The sequence below is a fragment of the Pagrus pagrus genome (genome assembly GCF_965226575.1).
Source record: "Pagrus pagrus genome assembly, chromosome: 1".
In the NCBI taxonomy this organism is placed as follows: Eukaryota; Metazoa; Chordata; class Actinopteri; order Spariformes; family Sparidae; genus Pagrus; species Pagrus pagrus.
The window spans coordinates 31,697,890-31,721,608 of NC_140185.1; the positions used below are offsets into that span (position 1 = coordinate 31,697,890).

At 43.4% G+C, this 23,719-nt stretch overlaps 1 protein-coding gene across 2 annotated transcripts in view; it reads right to left on the reverse strand.

Annotated features, from left to right (window-relative positions):
• Positions 1 to 2,445: 2,445 nt before the first annotated feature.
• Positions 2,446 to 23,719, reverse strand: part of cd276 (CD276 molecule) — a 68,851-nt gene continuing 47,577 nt past the window's right edge. For both annotated transcript variants that reach the window (XM_084348995.1, XM_084348994.1), the window contains exons 6-8: positions 20,895 to 20,936; positions 14,620 to 14,658; positions 2,446 to 3,342 (exon numbers count right to left, since the gene is read on the reverse strand). In XM_084348995.1, coding sequence (XP_084205121.1) covers positions 14,636 to 14,658; positions 20,895 to 20,936 — 65 coding nt within the window. In that variant the 3' untranslated portion in view covers positions 2,446 to 3,342; positions 14,620 to 14,635. The remainder of the gene's footprint in view (positions 3,343 to 14,619; positions 14,659 to 20,894; positions 20,937 to 23,719) is intronic.

The following is a 23,719-nucleotide window of genomic DNA, read 5'->3' on the forward strand; positions in this document are numbered from 1 at the left end:
AAGGAGGATATTTACTAAGGAGCACACTAAGCATTTACCGTGTACTAAAATTTAAGGAGCACATCTGGCCTCGTCTGAGTGACTACTTTGTTAGGACCTCATGTTCTCATCAAGTCGAATGCAAAGTAGATGAGGTGCTAATATAAATCTAGTGCGTGTGTGGACCGCAGTCTGAGCCAGGGTATTAGCTGTGAGGAGTTGGAGAGAAATGGGAGCACTGTTGTTCTCTCTCGCTCCAAGATCCTGTCTGCAGTGGTATCAGATGTTTTGCCTGTATTTGAGTGGCTGTGAGCAAGCAAAGTGATTACAGCACAAGACAGGAAACAGGTGAACGGGTAAGATAAGTTAGCCTCAAATATTTATTTTTATATATATGTGTAAATAGACAGGCACTAATACAGTACATGACTTGACTTGCCCAGAACAAATGACTTGGGACCCGCTTGAGACTTGGACTGATGCGAGTGACATGTATTCTTAGTATACAGGTCAACTTTTCCATTTTACTGTAATTAGTGTTTGCATTTTAACCATAAAACCACTTAAAATACATACTGATAGCAATTATCCAGGCAAGAGGAGAAGCTGATTTGGCTCTAAAGGGAACACGAGTTGAGGTAAGTGATGATTTACAGCTGCTCCTCAGGAAATGCCTCATGTTTTTTGTATGATGCATGAAAATGTTCTAATCTTGATGCGAGAGTTTAAATTTGAGACGGTCTGATCTGTGAAATCTTTCCTTATGTGTGTGGTGTAGTCTGAGGCTTGGCTGTGGGGCAACTCCAAACGCTGCCAAGTGTTTTATTTTGATAGATAAATAAAGATGTGGCATTACCATCTTAAACATTCATCCTCTCGTGCCCCGGGTCTGCGAAAGGTGACATTAAGTGTGATCAATTACGCATGTAAAGTAAGATAAGTGAACTGTAGCTGGCAAGTCGAGTCAACTGATGTGCTGCATGTTGCCATGTAGTTTTGGAGAAATTTAGACTTGAATTTACTTTGTTTTATGGTGGGAAGTGTAGAGTTACATTAACTAATTTAAATGTACAGTCTGCACTCACTGTCCCTGTGAAGCCCTGGCACAAAATCAAGCAAAGGTTCAGCTAAAGCTATTATCAAGCCTTGATAAACTGATTTAGACAAGTCACAGTTTTGACTCACAAGTCCATTTTATTATTAATGTATTGAAGTGAGTGTTTGGTGTATTTTCCACCTTCCACTGCATGTCCAGGATTCATTTTCTTCTTTTCGATTGACAATTGATGGTCACATATTCCAGTGTTGTTCAAAGTGAATGTCATTTGGAATTAAGGCCTGTGAAAGGCTTGACATACTTCCCAGTTAATGAGGGCTTGGCATTTTCTTCTTTTGTCTCACAAGAATGATTTTTTTAATTTCAAAGGTGTACCTTCAGCAGGGCTTAAATTAACACCAATGTGCTGTTTCATCAGAGTCGTTTCACTTTGAATTTGGTTTTCTTTTCTGTTTTATGATTTTTTTGTTTGTTTTTAAATTTAGCTTCCAAGCTTCCCAAACCCATTCCCACTGGCCCTCTGTCCGATATTCCTACAATGTGAGATTTAGAAGTCTTTGTAGACATTCCAGATTTAGAGGACCACTGGCTCCAGCGCTCAGTCGGATGAAAGAAAATGTCTTCAAGACTGACATTTTCTTCCTTAAATCCCATGACATTTTTTTTTCCAGTCCCTGAATTAGAGAATGAGCTCTTCTCAGAGAGGGGCCAACCAAATAAACCACTCTTTGGGCCTGGAGCCACTAATCTGTAATTTAATTTCAGGCGGGTGTCTGGGCCATGAGGACACACAGCAAGGTCAAGGGCTACTGTACAGAGAGATCTGCGCATTTGGGCACAGCCTGGGGTTTGATCAACAGCCTCATCCAGCTTAGGAAGAGGATACAGTGTGTGTGTGTGTGTGTATGTGCATGCTCCTGTGCGTGTGTGTGTGTGTGCATGCTCCTGTGTGTGTGTGTGTGGCTTCACTGGGGAGGTATTTCTGAACTACTTATACAAGTCACACTTGATGCAAGGTAGCTATTTCGCGTATGACAGCAACAAACAATCACAGAGAAAATCCATTATTCAAAACAAGTAAAATGTTTGGGATGACTGAGCATCTGCAAACAGAGAGGGATTAGCCCTAAAATAGGACTGCGTCTAACTGGGAACAATTCAACATGTCACTGTTGATCTGCATGTAAATGAAATATTTGTATTACTTTGACCATAATTCATGTTTTACTCATTATGTAGAATAGTCTAGTAGGCAGATAAATCAACTAATGGAAAAGTGGAAGGATGAATTTGAGCAGCGCGGCTAATCCTGTGGGTGAAGAAAATGCCTTCAATAAACTCGACCTTGTTCTGCTTGAACGAGCACAAAGTGGCCCCGGGAATGGGACCAATAATTACCAATGACCAAGGCAGTTTCACCATGTCTCTTTAATGTAAATAGGCACTGGGTTATCTTACACGAAATGGCTTTGGTATTCATACATCGACATATGGCACGGGGACTTGCTGAAGTACCTTTAAAAAAAAAAAAAAAAAAAAAGAGTAAAACAACCTGTACAGCCCCCAGCCTGGAAGAGATACAACATCCCACATGAGCAGTAGAAACGAGCTGTTCATTAAAAACAATTTCTTACATATAAGGCTGTCAGGTCAGTGAGAGAACCAGGGTGTATCCCATGCACCATTTGCAGTTTGTTGGAGCTTAGCTGGCATTCAATTTCAATTCCCTCAAGTTACTGAATATAGGCGAGCGGCACACACTGACAGGTACAAGTTACTCCGGCGACAGACGCTAATTAGCAAGTGCAGGAGTAATGGGGGAGCCAAGCTCCCTCTCTGGCAGAGAGACAGTGATGGCAACTGAGGCAGGGTCATCTCTTTAAGTGTCTCACTTCCTATTAGACAGGAGATCTCTGGCACATGCCCCATCGCAGCAGTACAGAGTGATGTCGGCGTCAGAGAGAGGATCCTGTCACATCCTATAGTTTTCAAACAGGAGCGTCTCCTTTGCATAGTGCATACAACACAACCCACTCAACTGCATTCGCTCAGCAACGCGGCCCCCCTCCATTGACAGAAAAGGGGAGGGGAGGGCAATAGAAAATAATGGCACATGATGTGTTTATGTGTTTTGATGGAAACTCGGGGGGAAAAGTCTTGGAAAGAAGATAATGGACTCATCTTCTGCTCAGCGAGGCTTTGACATTCTGTAGGGGGGAAGCTGGAAATAGTCTTCAGGTTGATGGATAGGTGGAGTGGGATTACCCGCCAGACTCATCTCCTAGCCGCCGTCTGGCCCCCGACTCCTGGAAGAAGACACAAAAACACAATGCATATGATGTCAGGCTGTTTCGCCGTGGGAGAGGTTATTAGCTTTGCAAAATCATAATAAAAGTAAAGAAAATGTAAAAAAAAAATAGCATCTTTAAATTAACAATCGCACCAAGAGGAACCTGCGTTTCCAAGGATGCTACAACCTTCACATCTCCCTCCGTCAGCCGACACATCCTCCTCTCTGTATCACAAGCACTGAACTTCTAATGCCTCTCCTCACTCGTAGCCCCTGTGGACCGCCCCACTGCTAGCACAGCGAAAGAAATTGTTCTCCCCGCATCATTAAACAGTTTGAATTAACTTGGGCGGAATTTAATTATGTCACACATGAAGCTCTCCCTACTTGAAGCTCTTTAAAGGCAATACAGTTGCCTATATGCTCGGGGGTTCAGTTTTTAGATACATTATTCCAGTCAGCCGGCCGTGTCTGCATGCGACCGGACTTCTAAATGAAAAACAGCGGACTTGCCCATCAGGATGGATCTTTTAATTTTCTGTTTCCGGTGAGATATCCAACACAAAGACCCTGAGAGGAGCTTATACAGTCCCTCATGGCAGGAGAAATTCTCCTCATGCTCTGTGTTCCATTAAGACCTCAGACTAACTTGTCTAAACCTGTCATGAATTTACTTTTGATTTAGATGCACTGTAACTTGAGCGGCTTTGACTCTCCGCACGTGTATCCTTGTGTCTGCAGCGCTCAATGCGCCTATCCTTAAAATACAGAAATAGTTCTGTTAGCGAGCGGCTCCCACTTTTCTAATTGACGCTCATTACCATGCCTTTATTATATTTTGGACACATGACAGGCTGGTGTGATGTGGATTAATCCTGAACGAAACCCTAGGGGCATCGCTAACAGCTCCAAAGTGTCAAAGCAAAAGCAGAAACAGTAATAAAATCTGTCATTCTAAATGATAGGAATCTTTTCAAATTGCAAAGCTCGCGGAAGAATATCTGTTTTACGGAGTCGGGGGCTTCCATTTGCCTCCCTGTCAGAGGGTGAACTGACTCGCCAACGTATCCATCACCCAAATGAACACAGAACAATTTTTTCACACATGCGTTTTCTCATTAGATTCAAATTCACCCTGACGTGCCCCTGGAGAGATGTGAGGAAGTGCATTTCAAAAGAGGAGTCGTGCTAGCTGTTGAGTGCAGAGGTCAGAGGTGAAATGAAAGGCACCGGGTGAACATCTACAGTGCGGTAATTTAGAGTTGTACGAAACGACGGGAACAGCCACCCTTTTAAAAAAAGGCGATCAGAAAGTAAACTCCAGCTTAAGTGTTTAACAAACAGCTTCTCTCCATCTGAGGAACGAAGCAGCCGTGGCAGGGCAGAGCCTTTCCTCCTCCACTCCCAACACCTGAGACACGAGCTGATGGACAGATTCATTTACAGCAGGTACACCAGATTGAACACTAATTTGCCCGAGCTATAGGAGATTGTTCACGTGAAAGACACAGAGGCACAGTGGATCCAATCTAATGAACCGCTGTAAATCCACACTCTGCCCATTTCTTTTCTCATTTACACTGAAATGTAGGTGCCATATTCTATCCTCCCTGCTGCTAACTTCCCGTTTTTTTTTTTACTTTATAGACTCCTGAAAACATCGCACCCAAAAAACAGCAGGCCCGCTGCTTTTTGACACCCACAGAAACAACACAAATCAGAGCAACTATCAAAGACAAAACACCAGGCGTCGAACTATGAAAGTAAATGCTTGGGAATAACCTTGGAGAAGTATTCATGATAATGAGGAAGCAGCTAAAACCTTGGTGATACTTAAAGATCATTACCAGATGATCAAACACACCATGACGAGCTCTCTGTGCAAGAATGGATAATTAAGAAGTATAATTTATACTGCTCACACAGAGATCTGCTTTCATGGATGCATTTACATTTAAACAAATGCCTTACACGCCTCTATATGCAGTAGGGGGCTGCGATGAAAATAAGATCCCCTGGGAACCACAGGACACAAATGGAGGGGTGTGATATATATTTAAATAACGGTTAGTATCATCAGCGTGGGTGGAAATGTAAGAGGGTATTATTAGTAGGCTTAACCGTGCATGTAAATATATAGCGTTCAAGTAAACTGTGTGGTGAACGCCTCGAAATAGTTAAGTATTTCTTTGTTTCTTCCTTTCCAGCCTCCTCTTTCCTCTCAAACAAGTTCGAAAGTCAGTCACATAAACATGAGTGACATTTCCAATCCTAGTTTAAAGGTCCAGTGTGTGGGATTTAGGGGGATCTGGGGGTAGAAATGGAATGCAACATTCACAATTGTGTTTTCAATAGTGTATTATCACCTGAAAGTAAGAATCATTGTGATTTTGTTAGCTTAGAATGAGCCTTTTCTATCTATTGAAGGAGGGTGTTTTCGTCTCCACGGGGTCCGTCATGTTGCTCTGCCATGTTTCTACAGTAGTCAAGAACCAAACATGGGGTCTAGAGAGAGCCTTCCACTTATTTTGTTTATTTAATGGCAACTGTAGGGGAGGGTTTAGATGAGGGGTGTTCAGTTGGTTGCAATCTGGAACGGCACCACAAGATGCCAGTAAAACCTACACATTACGAATATATGTGACATAACAGCAACACTGTTATGTCTTCGTATTCGGTTGATAAATTGAGTTACTTTTCGTATGATTTAAACTAAAATTCTTACATATTGCCCCTTTAATAATGCTCATTTACACGTAAATGTCTTATAAGCCTATTATTAAAAGAATGTTTCCTGTCTGTGCTAAGCTAAGCTAAGCTAAGCATCCCAGCTGCTAGACCTGTTGCTTCATGCTTATCGAATACACATGAGACGAAAATGGACGAAAAGTGTACTTTTCAAAATGTCAAATCATTCTTTAAACTGTTAGCCATCGGATTTCTTTAGACTAAGATATTTTATTAGGGTCAGTGCGTCTCATTTTTAACAGAAAACAGTGAAAATGTGTAGAACTCTCTGCCTGTGCAGCACCGGATCTTAAATCATCAGCCTCTGTAGTAATTCACATAGGTGGACCTGTATAACAATAATCAGTATAAATGATGCAGTAATTTAGCAGCTCTCGCTCCAGGCCCCCTCTGCTTTGTCCCAATAACAATAAGCCAGACTGAGGTGTCTGACAGGTCATTCTGTTCCCACTCCACTGTTATTCCACAGCAGCAACATACATCACACTCTAAACATCTCACAACTTTGCCAGCTCCTTTTTCTACGGTCGAGGTACCCCACCCTCGACCTCTCTCAAAAAGCAGCCTGCAGCCCCCCTGGTGTTAATTATAAGACTTTTTTTCCCCTGGAGCCTGGGCAGGACGTGGAAGTGCATTAATCTTGATTCTTCACTTCAGTCTAAAGGATCGTTTGAAGAGACTCCTGTGGTAAGCCCCAAAGGTGAGGTGACTCAGTAGGAGGATAAAGGCAGAAGGAGGGGAAAAGAAAGAGTCAGTGTATTCTCTGCTCACAACGGGACGCTGGCTACCTAGAAAGGCAAGTCAATCATTTACCCTATACCACTTATATTCTCAGGATGTTAATCTGGATGAATATTATGCAGAAATGCAGGAGGACATGCCGAGTGACCATCTTCCAGCTGTGCTATTCTCTGATAAAGAATGATGGTGACTGTCACCCTATAGGCTGAGCTTAGCAGAGCCAGCAGTGACTGACGGACTGTTACACGTTAACCTCAATGAGTTCACATTCAACCCCATTTCACTGCACGATTACAATCACAATTTTTGTGGGTTTGTTCATTCATTTGATTCATATGGTCTAATATGATAATACCATGACGTTTAAAAATGGCTGGTAACCATTGCACCAGCCTTTAGCAATAAGCCATTGCAGCCTGATGCACAATTGCTGATACCCTACTGTGTCCTTACACCTTGGTGTTGCCAATGTCACGTACTGTGAAAAGGATAGGTAATTGATAAAAAAAACACACAGACTAAAGACATGACACAATCGCCAGAATAAATGTCCATAATGTACATTTCTGCAAACCAATGATATGTTGAAATTGTACATTTCTTTATGTTTTCTAGGTTCAATTTTCTTCTATTTGTTGTGACAAAATTGTATCGTGCTGTGGTTAGATTTAGGCGCAACAACCAGTTGGTTAGGGTTAAGAAAAGATAATGTTTTGGCTTAAAACACCTGTTTTGATCGTCACAAACACAGATGGCGATGTCCAGATGTCTCGTCAAAAACACAATTTCTGTTGCCAAAAACACAGCTGGAAATTGTCCCACGGTCTCCTTAGAAAAACCCAGTGGTTTCACAAATTCCAAATGTTGGAACGCAGTCCTGAACTGCAGTCACCACCATCCCACCACCATCCCCTCAAACTCCAGATATGAAAGTTAGGTCAGAAACATGTTGTGTGAACATAATATGACACGTTTTCTAGAAATGTCAATTCAGAGACATTTAACTTCTCCTGCAGTTTCACGATAATGTGTGAACACTACAGGAAGCTGCACGTAAGAGTCATCTCACCATTCAATATGCAACATGTTTAACATATTCTCCTCACAGCGGGGGGGCTGCTTGGTGTTTAGGTCCGTGCCATCTGTACATTCCCTAGCGCTGAACGTTCTCTTTGATAGCTATCCTCCGTTTACAATAGGCTTGGATCCTTTTTTTCTGGTGACAGGACTAATTTTGGTTACGCTAGGCACGGTTGGTTGCAGTAAATGGAATATTTCAAATGTACAAAAATTCCCAGAGTCGGATCAGAATTTGTTCATAAGGAGTGTTTTTGTTCTTCAGACGTGCCGGGTAGGAAACTGACAGCGATCAGCCGCAATGAGGGACACTGAGTGATGCTAATACGCCACGACAAAGGCCACGGCCTGGTGACCACACACAAAGCAAACCATGCTGTCACCATGGAGATCGCAATTGACCTCTACAGCAATGCAACACATAGCTCAGCTGTATTAACTCTGTTGTGGGGTCACAGGTATTACTAGGTGTGCTTGCATCTATATGAATGCAGTTTCTGACAGTATCCAGGTTATCATGGAGACTACAGATCCAGAGCAGCCTTTTCTACTTGATGTATCAAAAAACAAATTCATCATTGCTGCATCCGATGAAAATATCTTGGGACATAGAGCCTCAGAGGATGTATGTATCTGTGCATACAGATGTCTATTTTCATTAGAGGGACAATCAATTTTTATCGATAAAGATACAATTACTTTGCTTGTTGAAGCCTTTTTTACGGAGATTTTTCTTATCATCTATACATTCATGGCATATCTCAGCATCACAAGGTCCCAGTTGTCTGTATCCATGCATGCACATCCGTTTGTGATCTTCTACATCACCACAACGCTGATCTTGTACACGGTCTCTCATCTGCATTATGAGTAATCTATGGTAGTTAATTGAGCCCAGAGGCAGTTGGTTTCAATGAAGGCTCCTGTGCTTTTCTGGCAAAAACAGGAGAGAAGGAGCTCTCTGGAGAAGGCAGCTCTCTGTCGAGAGGCAAACAGAGCAGAACTCCTGCAGTGTTCATTAGCTGTCATTGATCAGTGATTCAGTTGCTGTGCGACTCCTACCACAGCTCAAATATTACCAGTTTCATGTCATAAAAATTAATATAAAGGTACGAACGTTGAGCCAGCGCAGCATTTTCCTCCTTATACTTTATTTCTCAATGCACTATTTTGATGTGAATGGATGTTTGCCAAGGTTTTCAACGGTATGCAGAGACTCCTACGCAGCACACTTGTCCATTCCACACTTTTCTGATATCAATATGAGCTACTATATTCGGTTATTGGCTTCCCTCAGAGGCTATCATCGCTGCAGCCTATTCCATCACGGGAGATGTACTGTAGAATGAGGCTGCGAGGTATAAAATTGCTGATAAATGGCTGAGACAAAAGCATAAATAATGCAGAGATCAGAGATACTGAAATAGTGAGTCAAACTCCACTTCAAGACACCTCCCTGGAGGGAGTCCAACGTAAGTGTCCTGTCTGACATCATCAACATCTGCCGGGCCTCACCTGCCACATGCAGCAGAGAGGAACTACAGGAGCTCCTCGCTGTCTCTCGTACTGCTTCAGTCTTCTTCACACCGACAAAAATAAAATAAAAATCCCAGCTCACATCCCAGCTCGTCCACCTGGCTGCAGCAGGCTTTTAAAATACATTTAGACTAGTTTTCTCCTTTCAAATTTGACTCTTTTTTACCACCTTTTATCCCTTCCCCTTCCTTTGAGAGAGGACCTCCTATATGCAGCCTACACTTAGAAAGCCATGACAGAGTAAACCCTGAGCTATTACTTCAAACACGTACAACAATGAAATATATTCTTAGCATGACAGCCCAGAGTTTAAGTGAATATATAGGGGTGAATAAAGCCAATATTTCACAACTCTGCCGAGGGGAACCGGGCAAAGGCCATTATGTAGCACTAATTGCACCTATAGGGCCGATCTGTAATCAAAATGTAATCTGCACTCTCATTGGAATTCATCGAAAGTCGTCAGGCAGATGACCGGGCCTGACCGAGCTGCTCCTCATTTCACTTTTCTTTATTCCCTTCATGTGTGCCTTTGAATATTTATTCTCTTCTCATTTGCAGACATCTCTGGCTAGGCCTTGGCTCTGCACAATACCATTCCTTATTTCCCCTTTACACATCAAAAGACTTTAAAAAATCATTGTAGATTATGAACAAAAGTCTGGCAGTCTAATGCACAATTCCACCTGGAAAGTTGTAAGCTTTCCCTAGACAACGTTACCTTTAAGATATTACTTTTTGTGTTAGATGAGTCAATTGTGTGATGTGATGCATTAACGCCAGCGCCCCAAAGAACAATAACACTGATACTCAGCAATTTTTTCAGCCGATGCTGGAACCAGCATTATTCAGACACTGTGAAACTATCTGTGAGTAGTCTTCCATCGACAGATACAAAGAGGGCATTTCAACCGAGAAAGATTCAAACTCTGGAAAATAACCAGTTGACTCATTCACTTTTCCAAAGGATCCCACCAGCAGTGGCAGATGGTTGAAGTACGCACTAAGGAAGATTTTGGATTCTGATCCGCATTTAAGGAACTATGGTCTTGAGCTATAAGGAGGTAACTCTGCTGGGTCAGTATGAAGAGGAGGGAAAATCACAGCGACCAAATATTTTCCAACATTTATGATGAGTAAAAAGATTTAAAGGCCGATTCCCAATACTCCTTATGCCCCTACCCCTCTGTTTTGTGAGTTCACACCTAGGGATCAAGTGTCCCAATTCTTGTTAGGGTAGTGTTACTGTATGTATTATGGTCCTTTTCTTTGGGTTACTAGCTAGCTAACATTACATTGTTGTTGCTGATATGCGCCTGACAATCCCACACTGTTGCCTGTTTCAGTGTTGCAGCCCCATCCCTCCTTGATGCATATGATGCCTCGAGTTTAACTTGTGCCCAGTCCACTCGGAGCCACTTCCTTGATATCAGCGTGGACTGGCAGAGTTGGAGCACTGATTGCTAATGTTAGTCTATACGTAAAGCACCACTAGTGGCCAGGTAAAGAAGATGTATTCTATTTTATTTGATCATTTGATAAATAGCGTTAAGTTGTGAACGAATTGCAAATGGCTCTTTTTTCTCCCATCTCCATCACATAAATTGGAAATGTCTGGTTGCATCTCTTAATGTAAACGCTATTGACGACTACTGATGCATTCAAGGGTATTAAAGGTTGCCCCGATTTCAACCACTACCCATTGTAACTCTACGACTTCTAAGGGGCAAGAGGACACTTGAGAAAATGAGGGGTAGGGGCAAACATTGGAAATGGGATGGAACCTTTTAAAAACAATCTAAAATTCCTCCTTTACAGCCTACTTAAATCCCTTGCTTTAAATGAAGATTCAAAGTTTTCTCTATTAAACACTAAGTTGCCATAATGATCAGTATGCAGTATTTATAACACACTGTAAGTCTGAGCCACTAAAGATAGCAGCAGAGCAGTGAGCACAATCTACAAAATATTGAGCGTGCTGCAGATAGCCATTTACTATGTTATGTGTGCTTGGCTGCTAGTAATGAAACAATAAAAGTTCCAGCAGATATACATAAGTCACGAATGAACACATGTATCGATAAGGCAATGGTTTATGAAAACAAAGTGCCGTCTGACTCCAAGAAGGACTTAATTAAATGCAGGGCCTTGCTTTATTAAATAAGATATGCCGCACTCTGCATAAATGCATTAATCGATAGCAAAACTGCCACACAAATATTAGAATAATTGATCCGGGATGATTCAGCAGCGGCGAGGTCCCGGGGCTTGCAGGATATTACCTAGCATTAACAGTCTCGGTGAAGGTCAGTAGATACTACAGTAATGACAAATGTCCTCGCTTTGACTCCTACTGGCCAGACTTTATTTTGGCTAGTTACAGGAAATTACTTTCCGCACCTTCCATCATCTCCTGCTCACTCTGCATGCTGCGGCTTTATGGCAATGACCAATCAGGGTGTAATAAAAACAAGCTGTAACCGTCCAGCCTTGTATTAAAAAGTATTCACACACCTGACACCAGACTGCTGGTTATTACAGTAAGAGTTAGAGGAGAGCGGCGAAGAACAGACACGCGCTGTACGCTAATTTGAGATAGTAGTGAAGCAACTGCAACTCTGGTGTATTTTTCTCGACCTCCTCTGCAATAGATGCGTGCCCCTACTGTACAAACACATGCAAAGACATGGACACCAATTAAATATACACAGTACAGCCGACCTGCCTCTAAGATGCATTTTAATCTAAGCATGTGGGAACGTCCCTTGTTAAAAGAGTACATTTTAATTGCCCTGAAAAGTCGAAAACGTTCGCCAACAAACAGCCGAAAGTATCTCTTGTCATTTTCTGACAAAAGACAGACCAGCCTGTTATCACTCCAGCACCACAGTGACAAAAAAACTTCCATATCTTCCTCATCATAATTGATGGACTGCCTCTAAAAATATCAGCAATAAATATCAAAACATCTTTGTCTCAACAAAACGGAAAAATATTTTTTTTTCCCCTCAGAGACAAAAACAAAGCTTTGAACACAAAAATATACTCTGTCCTCACAACTCCTCTCCTTTGTTGGTTACAGTGCTGCAGCTTTTCCCAAAATAGCTGCGAGGTCTGGGGCTTTCCTGGCCTATAGAGGTCCATGTGCTGTATCCAGGGAGGGATATAGTGGCTGACACAGGCTGGCTATGGTTGAGTGAACATGGTGCCAGTGCTGGGAGTGTCCTATTCCTCTCCCCAAGGGCCACAGGGTCCAACACTGCCAGCACCCTGGCTCCAATCACTATTGCTAATGCTGCCTGCCTGGCTACCACTGTATTACTGCTGCTGCTCCAGGTCAGCCTGCAACTACAGAGGAGTCATTACAAAAAAGGGAATGCAGCCATTACTCAGCCTTACACAGAGTATACTAGATATCCAATATTCAAACATAGTCAGGCAAAGCCGTTTCACAAATGGAGACTTGGCATAACAAAACTTTAATTAGGTCCAAGTATAAATATCTTGGTCTCAAAAGAACATCTGGGTGTCTTTTAAGGAAGGAAATGGGAGTGGGAAAAGTCAATCCACACTGCAGCAATGCACCTAATCATGTTGCCCAGCAGAAGATAACACAACGGAGTGAGATGCAGTGATATCAGGAGTCGGGAGAAGGCATGGAAGCATCTCTAGTTGGTATTCCAGGGATGCTTCCATCTATGGATGATTGCATGTAATGATGCTGCACCGATCAGTCTGGTCAGGCCATTTCCCCTAAAGATTAAGTAACAATCCTCCACATGCAGGGAGAGTCCAACACTCCCTCCTCTGTCAGGTTGTTCATCATGGTCATCTACTAATCGAGTTACAGCACCAGTAACCAGACATCTATCCAAGTCGGTGCATGCCTTTAAGCCGAATGGTTATAGCATAAGCCCCACAGGCCGATCCCTGGGGGCCTGTGCTGCATGTCGTACGCCCCCCCACCCCCAAAACACAACATCGTCTTTCTCCTCGTGTCCTATCTGTGTCTTCAATATGGACTGTCCATTGAAAAATTTATAAAAAGGAGAAAGAGAAAAAAAAGAAAATCGATATACAGTAAATCCAAGTCAGTGAGTAATGTGAACAGTTCATCTGAGATTAGCTTTAACCACCTCCTGCTGCTGTGTGAGGAGCGGAGCTGTCCATGGTCCTGAATGTCTGCTTACAATACAAGCAAAGAATATACATCTGTGTACTGTATATATCATATACTATAATATTGTTTATGTTTATGTTCTTTGAACCAAAAAATGATACTAATAATATGCAGCGCCCTGCCCTCATGTTCTGCCCTGAAAAGGTGCAAGCAGCAGTGTGCAGGCTGCAGCAGTTGTTTGTCCTTCTCTGTCTGCTGCAGCTACATGTTTTTTTGCTTGTACAGTAATAATCAGGCTTATCTACTCTGTAACTGTCCAGATGCACTCAGGACATTTTTTGCAGGAAGCCTCCAGCAGCTGCTGGAGAAAGGCCTTCTAATCTGCCATCTACAGCACTCTGTGAAGCATGTAGGTTCAGAAAATTATTTGTGGTCTCTGATACACTGCTATATTATTATTATTTTTATTGTTGTTGTTGTTATTTGTATCATTACTGCATTTTACATTGAAAACTTGTTACTTGTTTTTCTCATAAATACATGCAATATTCAAGATGGACCAAACATCCACATAAAAGCAGTGTCATATTGCTTACTTGTAGCAAAAGGAAGCTATTATTGCTCTTATTGTTCAGTCTAAAATGTTCTGCTGCAGCTTTTCAGGAGCTGAGGTTGGCAGACTGATCACCTCATGAGGATGACGTGCAAAGTTTCAGACAAAAAGACGACTGAAAGACCAGCTGCAAGAAATGTTTACCATTAATCAGACTCTTCCAGCGGCTTTGAAAGCGGGCCAGGGAAGTTTATGTTTGCTTGCCAGATAAAACCAAATAGATTTGTCATATCTGCGAATGACCCTGTGATTCCCGAAATCAAAATGTCAAGACTTCTCATATTCCCGACTGTCTGCTGAATTAATGCAGCCTAGCCTCATTACGGCAGCACTTACCCATAGCCTCCAGAGGTGCCGTGTCCTCCAGAGCATTACTGCTGAGAATACCAGGCGGTTGTGATAAGGAGGGGGGAAAAAAATACCTGACACCTGAGCATCACATAAAGATGCATACTCACCTTTATTCTCTTGGCCTTAGCTTTTCAGCAGCGTCATGGCTGTAGAGAGAAGAGAACACACAAGAAGGAAACTTGAGATTGGGATCAAAATATTGCATCATTTAAAGATCTGTGCGCAACACAACTACTGTGAAGCGATCGTGTCCGCATCAGTGTAACTTTCATGTCTATTGTGTCATGGCCTAAGCATCATTACAGGCTTGGTAGATGTTATTGCATCCCCTCCTCCGTCATCACCCCCTCCTGCTCCTCCTCCTCCTCCTCTGCTCCATCTCTGTGCACCAACCTTGCCATGGCTAACAGGAAGCAGAGGGCACAGCGCTTTATTTAATTAGTCACAGCAGCCGAGTGCTCATGTGGAACCAAACAGGGGAGGCAGATTGGGGTAGTGAGATGGATAGGCACTCTCCCACCGGGCCTTGGCTGTGCTGTCGGAGGAGCGTAGATTACATGACAGAAGGGGGAACGGAGGGGAAGGGGGAGGCAAGAGGATGTAAATGGCGTCTGTACAGGGGGATTCATCCCAGGAAAAGGATTGCCTTCACTCCTAAAGTACCCTTTCCTCTCACAGAAGCACGCTCTGATACTTTTCTCTAATATGCAAACCAGGCTGGTTTCGCCTGTTGCCCCGGCCGGTTGTTGTGATGCGCGGCCATGAGTGGTTTGACCGCTTTTATTAACTGTGACAACACTCATTATTCCAAATGATTTAGGGAGCTGCTATTTTTCCCTCTATCTCTTCTGACAATGATCAGGTGGCCTTTTCCTCACGGAGCAGCAGATAACCTCTGAGAGGTTGCAGAAGTAGCTCGGTGTGCAGCACATCCTTGATGAGTTTCGTCCCAAACTCGAGACGAAGAAGGAGGGAGGAAAAAAGTTCTCGACAGCCGGCACTCTCGTTTTATAATCAAACACTTGGTATGACATATACAGAAATGACAAGGGGGAAACACAGGAAACATCTATGTGTTGATAGTTTGAGATTTCAGTGTATGATTTATGTGACAGGAGGTTTATAATCCCCCATTATTATCCAACCAGCGTTACTTGGCCTTCAACACCACAACAGCATCTCTCCCCCCTTGGAGAAAAACACAGTAGTAAACATGTAGCTTACTCTATGGTGCTGAACCAGCAAGGAACATGAGTGCAGCGTTTGAATAATGTGTGTGCAACTACTAAGCAATGGTGTGCGGGGAGCTCTTTTAATTAGCGCTCTTGAAGTTATCCAGTGACCCACATCTAATAATGAAGGCAACATGAATGTTCTATTTACATATATTTAGTCAGTAATGTGTGACCGTTGGGAGAGCCCGGCGGATGAGTGCGTGGTGCCAGAGGACATGTCAAGCAGAGATGCCCGGGGCTGCTTTCTAAGGCCCTCTCAATTGGAAACTGTAGCAACGAGGAATGGTATGTTCTTGACCTGCAGGTCTGTCAAACTGGGTTATGCTTTAAGAATTAGGCATGCAACTTTTTAATGAGCCTTGGTCTGGTTATGCCGTCTATTCCTTTTTTTTTTTTTTTCCTTCAGTACGCTGTCATAACTCAACCACCTGCAGCCTCTGTACTTGGTGGCGTGGATTGGGCTTGTAAATTTATGTCAATTACTGTAAAAAGAAAACCAAACTAGCTTAAAGGTGCCCTGTGGACCAAAACACACTGTGTGTATCCCATGAATCCATTAAGAGAAATCTGGATACAGCGTTGGAGGCGGAGCTTTGTTCCCTTCCTATGAAAGCTGCTCAGTATGAAGCCCAAGGAAGTTCAACACCCTGTGTATAAACTAACCCAGATCTTTCACGTCGCTTCCACATTACGCCACCGACAGTTGGCACTAGAGACTCCTGCTGGCTGAACTTCCGGTTTAGCCCTCAGCTTACGTCATCATGCAGCTTTTCTGGGCTTTCTAAGAGTTATCGGAATGATTGGATCAAATATAGAGAGTGAAACGAGTAACTTTGCATTGACTGTGAGGCTCAAAATGATTCATTCACTGTTTTACAGCTGTTTCATTAACAATGTAGGGTTATGGGATAAGGTAATTCTGGGTCTGTGTGCATAAGATGATGTTGTAATTACACGCTTTGGCCACTATGCCGAAATGGCTTCAAAACCAGCCACTATTCCTGGGGAATTTGGTGTATCCTTGATTTCCTTCTTCCCTGCCTTTGTGATGCCTTACTCCACGTATGTGCACATTACTGCCAATGGTACTGTGTGAGACAAACTACAGGATGTGCATCGAGCCGCCCGCAAACTAACAAAACAACGTCGCTCCGCTAGCTGTCAAAATCGCCACAGGGTTCCATTAAAGTCAATCAGTCAAGATTGATTTTTACCTAATTTATAACAGTATTTTCTAATTTATTCTTTATCTTGTTCCATACATTGCAGGTTTTATGGTTAAATGTAAAAACAATTTCCTAACAATAGTCAAACTGACTGTCAAATGGATTATATTCCCAGAGGCAATAAAAAACACATGTACTTCAAAGGAACATACAGCTATACCTCACTTCATTCTTCTCTCATGCTACGCTACGGTTCCAATACGATTCAAAGGGTGAATATTACGTGCATGGATGTGCTGAATTTTCATTGCTGTGAGAATAACTCAATAGACAGGACAGAGGGGGGATATAAAAAGCACGGAGGTGACTTTGACTCTGGTACAGCTGTCCTTGTTTCTGTCTGTCTGCTCGGGAGTCACCTTTGCACAGCCTCAGCTAGCTAGCTTCTTGAAATTAACACATTTAGGCTGATGAGCTACTGGGCTTGAGGCCCTAATATGATTTTAGCAACTGTCATCCATCTTTCAGTGGTGGCCTTGGCGTGAAGGAGTCAAACGACGGTGAAGGTTGGGGCTTCCTTCTGCCATCAGCTTCACAGGGCCTGATATTCCCTCACCTTCCACCTTCAAGGGACCTCGCCTCATTTAAGAAGGGTTAATAAAACCGTTTTTCACACGGAGCCTCCTTTTCAGAGGGCGTGTCAAATCGTTCTTCCCGACAATTCTTTGTCTATGAAAGAACTGGGTCACTGACTAACACTCTCTTCCAGGGGCCTTGTTGCTAAGGCCTGCCTCCTCGGAGTCCAGGATTTAGGGAGACAGGGGCTACTGCACACAAACTAAAGCCAGCTTCTGACAGGAGGAGCCGCACTTGCGTGACTGCAGCCCCCTCTAAACAGCACATCATGCTCAGATTACTGAACACATTTCAGGGAGGAGGTGGGGAGGTGAGGGATGAAGCCGGCGACAACTGTACACACTGCACATCTCCGCATGTGGATGTAGATTAGTAGTGTAACAGTGTTTCTTTCTGTGTGTGCTGTGGGTGTCCCTTCGCATGTGTGTGCATGTGTACCAGCGTGCGAAAGGGGTTGCTGTTGGCTTAAGCAGCTGCAAATAAGTCCAGAATCTGAGCGCCAGTGTTTGTTAAACATTATTTGCGGCTGCTGTAAAGGCAACAAAGGGATCCTACCCCACTGCAAATGAATGAGCCCAGGTCCCTAGTTATCACTGGTTATTGTTCAAATCAGGCTGGCTTTGAAAGGGGAGGCGCACTTTCCTTTGGACAGCTCATTAAGATAACACACAAACGTGGCTCCCCATCATCCTGGGTTTATTAAAGTGGGGCTCATTTCAGCTCCTTTGTCTCATGCAGGAACCTCTGCCTTTGTCAGCGCAATTGGAGCCAGATGGCAAAACAAAGCTGCCTGTCTGGAGTGCTTACAGAGTGATCTCATAAGGCACAGCCATTAGCTTGACTTCACCAGCTCACCGCCCACAACATCCACCTGGATCAACCAGGTGCACGGACGATGACGAGAGGCGGCGAGAGCAAAGGGTGGCTGCGAGTTGCCGTCTCGTCTCTTGAATACAGCCGTCCTGCGCTCTCCTAGTCCTGTTCTCCCCCTTGCCCTGCCCCTTTAGCGAAAGCTAAACTATTAAGTCTCACTAGTTGTGGGATGGCTGACCCCGTTCCTCGCTGCAAGATCTCTCTGAAACATTCATGAGAAAGGCATTAGAGAATAAAAGTCATTGTCCCCCTTCACTCAGAGACTCTCCTTCACCTCTCAGCTTATTAAAATCACATGGTATTAACTTTGCCGTTCACAGAAAGGCTAAATAATTCAATCAGACTAAAGAAGGAGTCAAATGAATAACTCTAATGACATTAACGCTTGAGGGAGAACTGCTCAGAACTGCCCTCACTGCTGTGAGCAGTAGTCACTGAGGCTGGGCAGGCAGAAGAAGCTGGCTCTGCTTGCTAATGGTGAAATTAATTCTGGACTCAAGGTCATGCTAAGCATAATTTCACATCACTCTCATCACAGAAAAAGAAGCACACAACTAAGTTTTTTGCGCTGGTTCGCCGCAATTATTGGAAAGCAAAAGACGAGTAGTGGGTAAAACTTATTTCAAATTAATGTTAATTAGTAAATATCAATGTTAGCATTGGCATTGTAAGCATTTTAGCATCCAGCCCAAAGGAAAAAGCAAAGCAAAGATGCTAATTATCATGATATTAGCTTTGACGCTGTGAGGTAGCTAGCATGTCGGTGATAGCATGCAGCCTAAAGCGAAAAGCAAAGCTATCTAATCTTTCCTCTGAAACATTAAAGATGCTCCTGTTAACATCATCATGTTAGCATTGCTGTGAGCATGTTAGCATGCTGACATTAACATATGGCTTAAAGCCTAATTCTGCTTTGCACAGATTCTCAGAGCTGCTAGCATGGCTGCAGACTCGCAGTCTTGTTCATCTTTATTTCCTAATTATCAGCTTGTAAGCTTTGCCACTGTGAGCATGTTGGTGTTAGCATCATGCCTAAAGAATATAGCAAAGCCGTTTTCCTCTGAATACATGCTAAACATCATAACGTTAGCTTTGCCATTGTTGGCGGTATCATTCAATAGTAAAGCTATTTATTCTTCCATCTGAAACATTACACATGCTCCTGCAAACACCACAACGTTAGCGCCGTCACTGTGAGCATGTTAGCATGCTGACATTAACACATAGCTTAAAGCATCATTCTACCTTACACGGCTTCTCAGAGCCGCTAGCGTGGCTGTAGACTCTTAGTCTTGTTCATCTTTATTTCCTCGTTTAAACGCTCGCCTTTGAACAGTTGTTAAATGTCTCTTCACCGAGGGGCAGAATTTCTAAATGTGGAATCCGGCTCCTTCTGGGCATTGCCTTTGTTGAGTGATTTAAACTAATTAGATCTGAAAGAATAGTGTCTTGCCAAACCTCTGTATTGCACTAAGCGATGCAAGGACAGTCACAGGTGATGTCTGTCCATTTTGCCGGATTATTCATCATAAAAATTCAAAGCAACTCATCCCGAGCGATAACAATATGCATAACACTTTTCAGCCAGGATTCGGCGCGACATCAATTCGGCTCGGTAAACAGGATCATTTGAGTGCAGGACACGGCGGCGGCGCTATTGTTGGCATTTCTTGCAACTTGGAACTTGTTACCATTAAATTTATAGACAGGATAGATTTCACTGTTATAGCTGTAGCTTTGGGGGAACGTATAATGTAAAACAGCTTGTTGGCATCACTAAATTAGCGCGTTCATCTCTCCCTCTCTCTCCGCCTCAAACCCTCAAACCCTCACACACACAGTGGAAGAGTTATGCCACTGGGTTGCTGTGTTGAATGGATTCGACGCCTGGAGCTGGTCTCATTTCTCACGTGCACTCACGCTTCATCAGCCTTCACTCACACTTCAGTAAACAAACTTAACATTCAGCTACTCGTTCTGTTGAGTCTCTGCCACCTGGACCTTTTTTTTTTTTTAAAGAAGACTGTTATTTGATATTTTTGTGACTTCGGTGCTTTTGCACACAGTAAATAACACATGTGTTGCAATACAACTCTAGATCAGGTTTCATTGATATTTTGCATGTGTACGGAATTAATTGCACCACTTACAGGCTCAGTCTGCCCACTTGATTCTTTTTTCTGGTTGTCTTCGGTGGATAAAATGCACCGCTGCCTGTTTCTGACGGTGTTTGCATCTTTGCGTGATTACACAGCTCACCGTGCTGAATGCAAGACATTTAACATATTTAAATATTTGAATATACGTTGCAGCAAAATGATGTGAAATGTCATAAGGGGATTTGTGTCCGCTGCTGTTTCCTGTGCAGCATTTGCCACCAAGCACAGGCTCAGCTGCAGTGCCAGCTAAAACAGACAGCAGCTCCCTGATGCATGCAGAGGCCGAGGCTTGACCAGGTGTGGATTGGCTGACCTGTCTTTGACTCCTCTTCTTCCAGCTCCTTGGCCTCTTCAGCTGTGGGAAGACAGAGGAGTCATTATCAGTGGGCGCCACAGTACAAAGGCAGACACACAATGTAGTCACTTCATCACAAGCCTATGGTGAGCCGATCCTTCACAGCTCAGAGGACAAGCTGCGGCGACAGAGCCATATGACGACGAAGCTCCTCACAATGGTGCCCCCCCCCGCCGCCATATCATACACACACATACACGCAGAGCCGTACCCACCCCTTAACCTCTTATCCGGCCCTTTCACAAAGACAGTAATCACATTAGGCTTTAGCTGCTGGCTCTCCGAAAACCCACTGTAAACAGTCAGGGAGGCAAGTCAGCGATGGCCGTCACACTTACATACACACGTGGCATGCATGTGCACACACACACACATGCTAAAAATAGGCCTGACACAGAGCATCCAGGCGACTGATATTTATTCTGTGACAGCATTTTCACTGCGATTGGGTCAGAGATCCACTGTTAAGTGTCTGATACGTGAGATTGAATTGATAATTAAGTGTCAGGGCAACACAATTAAATTGTTTGTATTCTTTGGATGTGACAGCAGAGACTGTAATCCTCTGGGGGAATTAAGCAAAAGTTCTTATTATTGAAGCAGCAGAACATACTGAGAATCCCAGATGCAAGCAGCCTGTATATGCATTAGTTTACCCGCATCGCATATGTTAATTTATGTTCCTTTGTGTTTTGTTATCAGGTTATCTAAAATCACATATTAGCACAGTATTCACAGTCCACCTTATATCACAACACATTAACAGTAATTAGTCCAGATATCACTTTGGAGAAATAGCTTCAGATTTTGAAAAAAAAAAAAGTAACATATACCTTTTCTTCACATTTTCAGAATTGTTTCCTGTGCACCACTTTATTCACCACCTTCAAAGTGACTAACAGTCTCACGATCGTGGCAGCAGTGGGAATACCTCGGGGGGGAGGGGGGGGGGAGCTTTGATAGGAGAGTGAGGCTCATTTAAAGGCTCCTTAAAGTCAGGGTGAAGGCGAGGGCATCCACAGGGCAGCGAGTGAGAACTGCTTTCTATGTACTTTGAGAGTGTTACAATAAAAGACTGGCTGCATCCCACATGTGTGGGGGTAAGCAGAGTGTCTGTGGCTTATAGGCGCAAAAGCTGGACAAACCACATAAAAGACGAGCGAGTCGGGGGACAGAAACGACTGGTCAGTGAAGCCAGAAGAGTGTTACTGTTTGTCATCATCCTCCCTTCTGCCTCTGTGTTCTCCCTTCACAGATGTGCTGCAGCACTGCTGCTGAATCTCTTCTAGCACTGCGGCGAGTGTTTCAAATGTAAGCAAAGGCAAATGGCCCCAGTTAGTAAACCTATAGTACTATAAATACACTGATTAGTGGGCCTAATTAATTCATTCTTGCACCCTAGAAAAGGCAGGGCCTTCTTCTTTTTAAATCCTTTGTGCATATTGGGACATAAGGCTTAATGACAGAATTGTTTGTCCTGCGTGGGCTTTAATTCATTTTCTCTGTCTTTGAATATCAACTCTTGATGACAAAAATGAAACAATTTTGCTCATTTCAAAAGAGAAAACAGCTTCCTCTTGCCAACATTTTGACCAGGGATTTTACAAACGTTTGTTTATTTTTTACATACTGTAGACTGGAGACAAATACATCGACGTGTCTGTTATTTCATCGTTAAATCACTGCATTTGGTCGATGGTAAACTTGAGGGTTAACCCCCTGTGAAACATCCCCATGGTAAAAAACCCCTTGGGGGAAACACTTCCCCCCTTATGACTTTCATCTGTCACACATGGGAGATCCGTCCCCCGTCACCTACATCTCCGAGCGTAGCTCTGATTAAATCATATGCTTATCTAAATGTAAAATAAGCTGGGGAGAAATGGAACAGTGGCCCTGTATAGGTCAGCGCGAGCACGTATTAGATACACACAGTCATTATGTAAGGAAGGACATAAGAGAGGGAGAAACACATCAGAGGGAACAGAGCCGTGCTGGTGTCTGGATACAACACTGGCCCTGGAATTGAGCTTTCACTGCAATCCCACAACCTGCTCTGCTCTGTTATGATACACATTCGGCTCCTCCACATACATTATGACAGCCAAGAAAAATGACTTACTTACTTCTCCACTTCTCAGTGACCCCTCCACCCTCGCTACCCCAGACACGGTGAAAAAGAAGAGTCAACTTCAATCTGGCCATTCCCGGGAACGCCATTAAAAGATAAGACAACCACAATTAGGTTGCACTTCTCTGCTTCCTGCCCTCCCCACAGCCCGGGATATGTGCATAGCAATCCTATTTTAAAACCCCCTCCACATCTTTATTCATACAGTATCATTCTATCAAGAGTAAAAGAGTCGGCATGATATGTGAATAAAAGTCAGCTTTCCCACTCTTCAGGTTCGTGCTTGAGAAAAAAAAGACCAAAAGACCGCAGAAGCATCGCCGGCAGGGGACAGAACGAGACTTAACATTTCAATAAGGAGGACGGTGGATGACCATGTAATCAATCCTGCCTTTGGTCTTAGTGCTGCGGGTGGGGTGGGGGACGCAGCTCCTCGTCCACTCCACTGAAGAAAAAGCGGCCCCACAACCCTCGCAGCCTTTTGCCCGTGGGAGGACCTGCATTATATTTCTGTCTTTCCATTTCATTTGATTTCATATGTTCCATGGAGCTATTTACTCTTTCCTCCGAGTCTGTGTCACTTCCATATTTATTTTCAAACCTCTGGGCCCTGGTGCAGACACTGGCTGACCTTTATTTAAATGTCTCCTCC